The 12519-nt window shown below is 36.9% G+C and overlaps 1 protein-coding gene across 1 annotated transcript in view; it reads right to left on the reverse strand.

The window, feature by feature from the left end:
- The window catches only part of reep2 (receptor accessory protein 2), a 37563-nt gene that overhangs the window by 12167 nt on the left and 12877 nt on the right, over positions 1-12519 (reverse strand). The window contains exons 3-6 of the mRNA XM_062045903.1: positions 5789-5865; positions 5468-5588; positions 5275-5388; positions 2672-2852 (exon numbers count right to left, since the gene is read on the reverse strand). Coding sequence (XP_061901887.1) covers positions 2672-2852; positions 5275-5388; positions 5468-5588; positions 5789-5865 — 493 coding nt within the window. The remainder of the gene's footprint in view (positions 1-2671; positions 2853-5274; positions 5389-5467; positions 5589-5788; positions 5866-12519) is intronic.

Below are 12519 nucleotides of genomic sequence, written 5' to 3' on the forward strand. Positions count from 1 at the left end.
ATATTCTGGTTCCTACATTATATATCAATATATATCAATAAAGTCTGCAAGGGATACAGTCCGTAAGCACACATGATTGTGCGTGCTGCTGGTCCACTAATAGTACTAACCTTTAACAGTTAATTTTTACTAATTTTCATTCATTACTAGTTTCTATGTAACTGTTTTTATATTGTTGTACTTTCTTTTTTATTCAAGAAAATGTTTTTAATTTATTTATCTTATTTTACTAATTTTTTAAAAAAGTACCTTATCTTCACCATACCTGGTTGTCCAAATTAGGCATAATAATGTGTTAATTCCACGACTGCATATATCGGTTGGTATCGGTATCGGTTGATATCGGTATCGGTAATTAAAGAGTTGGACAATATCGGAATATCGGATATCGGCAAAAAGCCATTATCGGACATCCCTAGTTCTAATTACTAAATACTGCATATTTCAGTTTTACTATAAAAAACAAAGTTGTCTTTGACAGAAAAGGCATAAAACCTGTTGTTTTTTTTACTTGATATCAACCTCAAGTTGATATAGAGATATACTGTAAAAAATAATAATAATTTGACTTATTTTTAACATTTTAATGACTGAGACCCTTGACCCTTGATTGGTCCCCGGGAGCCCTAAAGGTTAAAAAAAAAAAAAAATCTATATATTTTGTTATGGTTTGAAAATGAAAAATATCAAAAAGGCCCCCGTATGCTTAAATTTTTCCGTGTGGCCCTCAGTGGAAAAAGTTTGGACACCCCTGACTTAGACCTACTACGCTGCTGTATTTTAATGTTGGTCATTATGGTGGTACTTGCGGAGCCAAGTTTATTTCTGAGGTGGTACTTGGGAAAAAGAAGTTTGAGATTGAGAACCACTGATCTATATGACCACATTCTAGTGTTTTTAAGAAACTTTTCTATTTAAAAACCCTTTTCAAGAACTAAATAAGTTCGTAAATTAAGGTTTCACTGTACTGTACTTTCAGGCTGCTGTGGTAGCAACTGAATCTTCTGCTTCTGTGGTGTTTGGACATAATCCAAACAATACCTCCTTCACAAAAAAAGTAGAAGGCACTGTTTAGTAGGGATGATGCTCGAAACCGATTTTCCCCGTTGTTCGATAAGAAAAGAACCGAGTCCTCGGACTCAAATCCCTTTTTGAGAACCGGTACCCGTTATCGAGACCACTATAGTAAAGAAAAAGAGTTGGTTCTTTATTCGAATCCCTGGGAACGAATCCCAAATGGGCAATGTTATGCCCATTTGATTGTAGACTCTTACTGACACCTTGTGGCGATATGAAAATACTACGCGTCATTAGTCTGGCCACTTCCGCGTTGGCGAGTCAGTTCAGTTCATGAGACAATTGAGAAGTAGACAAGTTGTGTTAGCTCCTACAAGCCTTGGAAAAGATAAGTCTGTAAGTAAACTGTTTAACTTGTTTATGTAACTCAATATTAAGGTGGAAAGTGTTTCAATTTAAAACTAAGATGTTTATTGAAAAACAATTTTTGTGCACTGTTTCAATGGATGTTTTGAGGACTTAAAATGGCTGCCAGTCGTGTATTTCCACCATCGAAATAGTTTCAACACTCAGAAGTATTTGTTTGATGATAGTACTGTATATTTGTGTGAAGCTAATATTTACATATTGTGTATTAAATTTGAGTATGTTAATTGAATCACATAGCTTATACATGTGTCATTGTGTGTATTTCAGTTTTTAAAAAAAATAAAAAATAACAGTCCAGTGCAAGACAAAAGTAAAGATAGGAAAAGACAAAGCAAGATCAACAACAATAAAGAGCCTAAATGGATTAATCTGCTTTGGAACTTTATTAGACATCTTGGATTGTTTGTTAGCTGTCTGCCTGTGTGTGTAGTTAGTATGTTCCAATAGCAGCAGAAGTGCACTTTTTGGAGAGCTGTATTATTTTCAGTTTTGTGCCCAAGGGACTGATTTTATTTAACACTATATTATTATTTATATACCTATAGTGATCACAGAGACAGGTTGTTTTTGTGTTACTGTATATATTTGTTTTTCTGAAAAAATCCACTTAATATACTTTGGGTAACAACAGTCAATATTTATTTTATTTTATTAGGGGGGTAACAGTCAATATGTATTTATTTATTTTATTTTATTTTTTTCTTATAAAATAAGTGAGCTTTTGTTAAACCAAATATTGTGTTTTTTTCCACATACAACAACCTATCTGGATTCGATAAGAGAATCGATAAGGAATCGGTTCGATAAGAGGATTCGATAATAGGCTCAAACTCGATAATTTCTTATCAAACATCATCCCTACTGTTTAGATTTCTGAAAAACTGATTTTGAAGATCTCAAATCAATATTACATTTCTCAAACATCTCCCTGATTCTTTCACTTTAGTTTTCTCCAACTGGTATCAAGAGTTGAGCACTGCCTCGTACTAAACTCTGCATTCAGTGCACACAGCTTGTGCACACAAAGCCACAGTCTCTCACGCAGGACTCACATAACACTCATTGTGTTATGTGAGTCCTTCAGGCTTTTTTAAAAATCCACTGGGCCAGAGTGACATCTGTCCAGCTTTAAAATTGGGTCTAATGTTTGACATACAGCGCGCTTATAAGTACTTATTCTCACGCAGATGTGTGTAGTTGCAAGAGCGAAAGCCATGTGTCTTACTCTGCCGTGCAGCAGCGCTCTTGGCCCGAGGCAGCGTGCTGGCCCCCGAGCTCATGTCGTCCATAGATTCCCGCCTCATGCGCCCGTCTGAAGAGTGCAGAGACAGCTCATCCTCTGCGTTGATGAGAGTCAGGTCTTGCATGCTAAAACTGCGCAGCTTGTCCGACAGCACACCCTGCCCCTGCACAGCACAGCAACCAACAAAGCACGCATGTAAAACTGATGGCAGTCTAAAGTTCAAGATTTTTGGAGCTCTTTGTTCAGTGGATCAGATGTTTGATGAAGCTCTGTGTCTATCTACCACCACTACTGTTTTCTGTTTATTTGTTACACCTCTGCCTCTGTTTCACTTTATGTTGCTGGTAAATAATATGGTTGTAGTAGTAGGCTAAAGTTAAATTATTTAGTATGCACTAGTTAAAGGGGCAGAGCTTTGAGACATTTTAGCTTTTATATTTTATAAGATATATTTTTTGTAAGAACCACAATTAATAAATATATTTCAGTGAATAACTTATTGTTCAAATCTGTATATAAATATGTACATAAAGTGTTGTAATTATATTGTAAAATGGATGGATGGATGGACGTTTAAAACAAAACTTTTATTATTAATTAGTAAGTATACATTTTGTGAGCCTTTTTAGAGAAAATCAAATCATTGTAGTAAATTATGCAAATTACTCGATGATGTGATGGTGACCACGCCCATAGCCACGCCCCCACCGCCACAGGTATCTTGGCAGTTTATGGGAAACACTGAAGGCCTCAAACATGGCAGTAGTGCAACAATTGTCAAATAGAATACCAATACTAAAAATAAATAAACTTTTTAAATAAAGCAGCCTACCGGGAAAAATAAAATTATGGTACCTAGTACTCAAGTATAAAACCCACCATCAAAACAGAACAATAATACTGTCACTTAAATAAAATAAAGGCTACAGTACTCCAAGTTTTAAATAAAGCAGCATACAGGAAAAATACAATTATGGTACCGAGTACTCTATAAAAACATCTAAACAATAATACTGCAGCAAACACAACCCCAGTAGCACTTTAATCTAAATTATGCAGACAACAGCCCATGGGCGGCTATTTGGACATAGGCGTTTATTTGGTAATAAACGGTAAGCAGATCTCTAATTGAATATTTCTAAAACCATACTTTGTTATGCTAGTATTAGATCAGGGGTCACCAACGTGGTGCCCGCGGGCACCAGGTAGCCCGTAAGGACCAGATGAGTAGCCCGCTGGCCTGTTCTAAGAATAGCTGAAATAGCAGCACTTACGGTATAGGGGCGGTATAGCTCGGTTGGTAGAGCGGCCGTGCCAGCAACTTGAGGGTTGCAGGTTCGATCCCCGCTTCCGCCATCCTAGTCACTGCCGTTGTGTCCTTGGGCAAGACACTTTACCCACCTGCTCCCAGTGCCACCCACACTGGTTTAAATGTAACTTAGATATTGGGTTTCACAATGTAAAGCGCTTTGAGTCACTTGAGAAAAAGCGCTATATAAATGTAATTCACTTCACTTCACTTCACACCAGTGAGCTGCCTCTATTTTTTAAATTTTATTTATTTACTAACAAGCTGGTCTCGCTTTGCCCGACATTTTTAATTCTAAGAGAGACAAAACTCAAATAGAATTTGAAAATCCAAGAAAATATTTTAAAGACTTGGTCTTCACTTCATACATTTTTTTACTTTGCTTCTTATAACTTTCAGAAAGACAATTTTAGAGAAAAAATACAACCGTAAAAAGGATTTTAGGATTTTTAAACACATATACCTTTTTACTTTTTAAATTCCTTCCTCTTCTTTCCTGACAATTTAAATCAATGTTCAAGTATTTATTTTTTTTTATTGTAAAGAATAATAAATAAATTTTAATTTAATTCTTCATTTTAGCTTCTGTTTTTTCGACGAAAAATATTTGTGAAATATTTCTTCAAACTTATTATGATTAAAATTCAAAAAAATTATTCTGTCAAATCTAGAAAATCTTTAGACTCAAATGTAAATCTTATTTCAAAGTCTTTTGAATTTCTTTTAAAATTTTTGTTCTGGAAATTCTAGAAGAAATAATGATTTGTCTTTGTTAGAAATATAGCTTGGTCCAATTTGTTATATATTCTAACAAAGTGCAGATTGGATTTTAACCTATTTAAAACATGTCATCAAAATTCAAAATTTAATCTTAATCAGGAAAAATTACTAATGATGTTCCATAAATTCTTTTTTTAAGTTTTTCTCTTCTTTTTTTTCGGTTGAATTTTGAATTTTAAAGAGTCGAAATTGAAGATGAACTATGTTTCAAAATTGAATTGTCATTTTTTTCGTGTTTTCTCCTCTTTTAAACCGTTCAATTAAGTGTAAATATCATTAATTATTAATAATAACATAGAGTTGAAGGTAAATTGAGAAAATTGGCTATTTCTGGCAATTTATTGAAGTGTGTATCGAACTGGTAAGCCCTTCGCATTAATCAGTACCCAAGAAGTAGCTCTTGGTTTCAAAAAGGTTGGTGACCCCTGTATTAGATTGTATATGTGAACTGATGCAGTAGTTAGTGAAATGCAAGTCTGTGAAGAGCAGACCTCACCTTGGTGGCTGCAGTGACCGCAGCGTTAGCAGCCAAGTTGAGACCCCTCTTTCCAAACCGCATCATGGTCTCATAGCTTCTGTCCTTGGCCTGTGCAATGTATTCATCGATCTCCTGCAAGAAGACAGGCAAAGGGAGGAAGCAAAAATGAGCCAGGAGGCAAAAATGTGAGGAAACCTCATGTGAGACCCACCTTTTCCTTGTTGGACAGGGTTGGGTGGACAAATTTGCGATAGAGAACACTGGAGCCCTTGGTGTACGGAGACAGGAGCCAGATGACAAAAGCGATCTTCAGCTCAAAGTAAAAAGGAAACCTGTGCAATTTAAACATAAAAAGCCCTCAACAGCAGCACATGTGCATTTTTAAAAAAGGAAACAGTCCTTTAATAGTGCTAAAAATATCCAGAACCCTAGGCACTGGAGACACACGTCAGTTGATATTATATAAGCGTTTATTTATTCAAAGTGGACTGAGAATGTTGATGGGAGCAACCATGAGCGTCTCCTGACTCACCATGATAGGAACAAGTCTGTGGCCGTCTCCGCTGTGGAGAACAAGGCAAACACTATCCAGTACATCATCCACTTCACCTGAGTGCAAGGAAACACACACATATTACAAAATGCAACATACAAATGCTCACAGCATGCAGTGAAACACGCGCTAGGACACATTGAGATTAACAAGACGCGCGCGCACTAAATGCAACATATGCTAGTCGTGCCAGTGTACATCAGTACGCATGGTTTCACCTCCCAGAGACACAAAGGGAATGTAGGGCATCATTGCCAGGCAACACAATGAGGTTAAATCAAGACGATAACAAATTAGCCTAAAACAAGACTAACATCATCAGTCTTTAGAAAGGACAAATGGTGCAAATTATCAGGATGCTGAGACTAACTAGCAATGTTAAGAAATAATGACCTACATGTAGGGGTGTAACGGTACGTGTATTTGTATTGAACCGTTTCGGTACGGGGGTTCCGGTTCGGTTCGGAGGTGTACCGAACGAGTTTCCACACGGACATATTAAGTAGCGTAACGCACGTTGTGTAAACAATGCACACCGAGGCACAACACACGGCATGCTAGCAGCTAACGGGCTACGATAGACTGACCATACGTCCTCTTTTCACCGGACATGTCCTCTTTTGCGGAGCTCCTTAAATGCCTCAAATGTCCAGCATTTTAAGTTAGGTTTGCGTGTATTTTCAATGTACGTTAAGGGTTGAGAAGGGGTTAAAAACAAAACAAATTGTGCGCGCAGCAGCATTGGTGAGGGAGGGGCAGAGACAGAGAGAGAGAGAGAGTTATGGTAAACGCGCATGCGTCGCCAGGCTCTGCTTTTTATCCATAGATTTATCAGATTGAATTTTTTATTATCTAAAACAGGGGTGTCAACAGTGTGCCCCAGAGGCCATTTGCGGCCCACAGCTAATGTTTTAAAGGCCCACGGCACATTCTAAACATACTATTAAAATAAACAAAAACATAACAAAAGTGAAATAAAAAATCTTTAATGTTAAATGTAATTTAGAAAAAGTTGCAATGTTGACTAATAAAACAAAGCTGTTTTTTTTTTCTTTCAAACTGTCATTGCTCAAAACATAATATTGAATCAAAATCAATGTTATTATGAATTATTGACCTATCCAAGGTTCCGATTACTTCACATCAAATATTCCACTAAGAAAAATATTTTTGGTGGAAGATTTTGCAAATTTGGTAAATAAATAACCCAAAAATTTATATTTTGTTGTTTTCTTACTGTACCGAAAATGAAACGAACCGTGACCTCTAAACCGAGGTACGTACCGAACCGACATGTTTGTGTACCGTTACACCCCTACCTACATGTAATTAAAAGAACTATAAATTCAGTGAATTAAACACTAAACAAGATCAACCAGGAATAAAAACATCAGATCTAAAAATGGTGTCATGCACATGTTCCTTCTGTTGCCCTCTGCTTGAGTAGAGACGAGAAGGGGTTGCTATGGTAACCTGCCAGGAAGGATGAGATTGTTTTCTCGTGCAAATCCAGGCGCCAAGCCAGGCAGAGAGCTGCTGCTCCAACTCCCCCTCACTCCCCCCACCCCACCTCTCCTCTTACTTATTCTCATCCTGTGCAGTGATGAGGTAAGCAGGGAGGACCCCATTTGTTTACGATTCTCAACTACGTTCACCGAGCATTTGAACTGCTCTGCAGCACTGGCTGCCTAGGGATGGTGGATATGGCCTGAAATCTATATTGTGATATACACTACCGTTCAAAAGTTTGGGGTCACCCAAACAATTTTGTGTTTGAGCCTTCATTTCTAAGAACAAGAATAGACTGTCGAGTTTCAGATGAAAGTTCTCTTTTTCTGGACATTTGGAGCGTTTAATTGACCCCACAAATGTGATGCTCCAGAAACTCAATCTGCTCAAAGGAAGGTCCGTTTTGTAGCTTCTGTAACGAGCTGAACTGTTTTCAGATGTGCGAACATGATTGCACAAGGGTTTTCTAATCATCCATTAGCCTTCTGAGCCAATGAGCAAACACATTTTACCATTAGAACACTGGAGTGATAGTTGCTGGAAATGGGCCTCTATACACCTATGTAGATATTGCACCAAAAACCAGACATTTGCAGCTAGAATAGTCATTTACCACATTAGCAATGTATAGAGTGTATTTCTTTCAAGTTAAGACTAGTTTAAAGTTATCTTCATTGAAAAGTACAGTGCTTTTCCTTCAAAAATAAGGACATTGCAATGTGACCCCAAACTTTTGAACGGTAGTGTACATTGCAGCCTCCTGCGATAACGATATTTATCACAATATATTATTTAGTATGTAAAAAATAGAACCATTTCAAAACAGGTTAAAAGGCTCCTCATTTGGCTGCTGATGTATGCGGTAACGTATTGCGTCATTTCTGGTCGTATCATTTTCTCCAAACTAATCTACCGTAATTTCCGGACTATAAGCCGCTACTTTTTCCCCTCGTTCTGGTCCCTGCGGCTTATACAAGGGTGCGGCTTATTTACGGCCTGTTCTTCTCCGACACCGACGAAGAGGATTTCGGTGGTTTTAGTACGCAGGAGGAAGACGATGACACAATGATTAAAGACTGACTTTTCATATACCGGTAGGCTGGTTATTTTGATAACGTACAGGTGAGCACTTTGTATTACTTTGCACCGTTGTATTATTTGTACTCTGCACGAATGCTGTTCGCCATGTCAAAGATGTGAAAGTTTGATTGAATGATTGAAAGATTTATTGTTAATAAATGGGACGCTTTGCGTTCCCAAACAGTCATCTCTGTCCCGACAATCCCCTCCGTGGTAGCAGGAACCCCTATATACTACGGTAATTACACATAAAAACCCTGCGGCTTATAGTCGGGTGCGGCTTATGTATGGAGCAATCTGTATGTTCCCCTAAATTTAGCTGGTGCGGCTTATAGTCCGGAAATTACGGTACTTGCTAATTTGCTTTCTGTTGTAACATGATTCCATCTACACTTCTGTTCAAATATACTCAGTACTTATTCTTCCGCTGTTTGGCAACTTTACGTTAGTCTTGAGCGATACTGCAAAATGGTTTATCGATCTAATATCAAGTGGTTACAGGGGAAGTATAGGTCATACCAATGTTAATACCAAAGAGTTTTTAAGATCATGGAATGATTCCTTTTTGATCACAACTATAATCAGACAAAAACACACAATGTTGGTGTAACAATATCAATTAAATATTTCAATGAGGTCCTAGTATTGGCTCTGATTTAAATCATTTGGTTTTAGCAATTAAAAGTCCTCCTGTGTCCAGGAACTTAACAAAATAACAAAAAACTTTAAACGATTTTTTCATAACAGAAAAAAAAATCGATTAACCACTGTAGTATCCACCAAATACCCATACTATACTTGGTATTATTACTATCAATATTTATATCGAGCCGCCCACTTTTACATTCAAGAGGTGCACAGATATTGATTTCAAAATATCAGATTTAGTGTTGAAAATAGACAGATATTTTTGAGAGTTTCAACAAACGAATAGCACCAATTTTTTTTAGTATTTATTTTTCAGTGACCTGCATCGTCTAAATTTCAATTCAAAACGGCAAGGGTTGCGGCGAAATAAAACCCGATTGTACACGTCGTCAAATTAATAATATTTTTTCCAAGGTCTAAAAGTTTGACTGTGTTTACTCCTTATATTAAAGGCCTACTGAAAGCCACTACTACCGACCACGCAGTCTGATAGTTTATATATCAATGATGAAATCTTAACATTGCAACACATGCCAATACGGCCGGGTTAGATTATAAAGTGCCATTTTAAATTTCCCGGGAAATATCTGGCTGAAAACGTCTCGGTATGATGACGTTTGCGCGTGACGTCACGGATTGTGAGGAAGTATTGGGACACCATTGTGTCTCAGCTCTGTTTTCATCGCAAAATTCCACAGTATTCTGGACATCTGTGTTGGTGAATCTTTTGCAATTTGTTTAATGAACAATGAAGACAGCAAAGAAAGCTGTAGGTGGGATCGGTGTATTAGCGGCCGGCTGCAGCAACACAACCAGGAGGACTTTGAGTTGGATAGCAGACGCGCTACCGTGAGTACAGCTTTCTTCCAAACATTTGATCGCTTGCCCGTCCGTGCGTGCCGCTATGTGCATGTCACAAACGTAACTTTGGGGAAATATATGTGCTGTATGAACTTTGCGGAAGTGAACGGTACTTTGGGCTGTGGGAGTGTGTGTGTTGTGCGGGTGTTTGAGTTGTATTGGCGGGTTATATGGACGGGAGGGGGGAGGTGTTTGTTATGCGCGATTAATTTGTGGCATATTCAATATAAGCCTGGTTGTGTTGTGGCTAATAGAGTATATATATACACTACCGTTCAAAAGTTTGGGGTCACATTGAAATGTCCTTATTTTTGAAGGAAAAGCACTGTACTTTTCAATGAAGATAACTTTAAACTAGTCTTAACTTTAAAGAAATACACTCTATACCAGGGGTCACCAACGCGGTGCCCGCGGGCACCAGGTAGCCCGTAAGGACCAGATGAGTAGCCCGCTGGCCTGTTCTAAAAATAGCTCAAATAGCAGCACTTACCAGTGAGCTGCCTCTATTTTTTACATTTTATTTATTTACTAGCAAGCTGGTCTCGCTTTGCCCAACATTTTTAATTCTAAGAGAGACAAAACTCAAATAGAATTTGAAAATCCAAGAAAATATTTTAAAGACTTGGTCTTCACTTGTTTAAATAAATTCATAATTTGTTTTACTTTGCTTCTTATAACTTTCAGAAAGACAATTTTAGAGAAAAAATACAACCTTAAAAATGATTTTAGGATTTTTAAACACATATACCTTTTTACCTTTTAAATGTCTTCCTCTTCTTTCCTGACAATTTAAATCAATGTTCAATTAAATGTATTTTTTTTTATTGTAAAGAATAATTAATACATTTTAATTTAATTCTTCATTTTAGCTTCAGTTTTTTCGACAAAGAATATTCGTGAAATATTTCTTCAAACTTATGATTAAAATTCAAAAAAATTATTCTGGCAAATCTAGAAAATCTGTAGAATCAAATTTAAATCTTATTTCAAAGTCTTTTGAATTTCTTTTAAAATTTTTGTTCTGGAAAATCTAGAAGAAATAATGATTTGTCTTTGTTAGAAATATAGCTTGGTCCAATTTGTTATATATTCTAACAAAGTGTAGATTGGATTTTAACCTATTTAATCAAAATTCTAAAATTATCTTAATCAGGAAAAATTACTAATGATGTTCCATAAATTATTTTTTAAAGTTTTTCTCTTCTTTTTTGCGGTTGAATTTTGAATTTTAAAGAGTCGAAATTGAAGATAAACTATGTTTCAAAATTTAATTGTCATTTTGTTCGTGTTTTCTCTTCTTTTAAACCGTTCAATTAAGTGTAAATATCATTAATTAGTAATAATAACATAGAGTTAAAGGTAAATTGAGCAAATTGGCTATTTCTGGCAATTTATTTAAGTGTGTATCAAACTGGTAGCCCTTCGCATTAATCACTACCCAAGAAGTAGCTCTTGGTTTCAAAAAGGTTGGTGACCTCTGATCTATACATTGCTAATGTGGTAAATGACTATTCTAGCTGCAAATGTCTGGTTTTTGCTGCAATATCTACATAGGTGTATAGAGGCCCATTTCCAGCAACTATCACTCCAGTGTTCTAATGGTACAATGTGTTTGCTCATTGGCTCAGAAGGCTAATTGATGATTAGAAAATCCTTGTGCAATCATGTTCGCACATCCGAAAACAGCTTAGCTCGTTACAGAAGCTACAAAACTGACCTTCCTTTGAGCAGATTGAGTTTCTGGAGCATCACATTTGTGGGGTCAATTAAACGCTCAAAATGGCCAGAAAAAGAGAACTTTCATCTGAAACTAGACAGTCTATTCTTGTTCTTAGAAATGAAGGCTATTCCACAAAATTGTTTGAGTGACCCCAAACTTTTGAACGGTAGTGTATGTCTTGTGTTTATTTACTGTTTTAGTCATTCCCAGCTGAATATCAGGTCCCACCCGCCTCTCACAGCATCTTCCCTATCTGAATCGCTTCCACTGCCCTCTAATCCTTCACTTTCACTTTCCTCATCCACGAATCTTTCATCCTCGCTCAATTTAATGGGGAAATAGTCGCTTTCTCGGTCCGAATCGCTCACGCTGCTGGCGGCCATGATTGAAAAGAATGTGCAGATGTGAGGCGCTCCACAACCTGTGACTCGTCACGCTACTTCTGGTACAGGCAAGGCTTTTTTATAAGCGACCAAAAGTTGCAAACTTTATCGTCGATGTTCTATACTAAATCCTTTCAGCAAAAATATGGCAATATCGCAAAATGATCAAGTATGACACATAGAATGGACCTGCTATCCCCGTTTAAATAAGAAAATCTCATTTCAGTAGGCCTTTAAATGTAGACTATAAAATAAGAAGTGGGTTTCGGACATTAGACAGGCTCCTTTTCTGCTTGGCTTTTTAACAAGTATGAGATATTGATGCTATTTTACTATTTTGGGCTAAGGGAAGGGAACAAGCGGGAGAAAATGGATGGGTGGATGGATTATTATTCTGATTGAATTAATTTTACATATGAGTTTATTTATGTGTTTGACTTATCTAGGTTGTATTTTTTAACCCTGTACATTTTAGTTATTTGTACTCTGGACTCATTTTACTGCTTTTC

The sequence above is a fragment of the Entelurus aequoreus genome, linkage group LG04 (genome assembly GCF_033978785.1).
Source record: "Entelurus aequoreus isolate RoL-2023_Sb linkage group LG04, RoL_Eaeq_v1.1, whole genome shotgun sequence".
In the NCBI taxonomy this organism is placed as follows: domain Eukaryota; kingdom Metazoa; phylum Chordata; class Actinopteri; order Syngnathiformes; family Syngnathidae; genus Entelurus; species Entelurus aequoreus.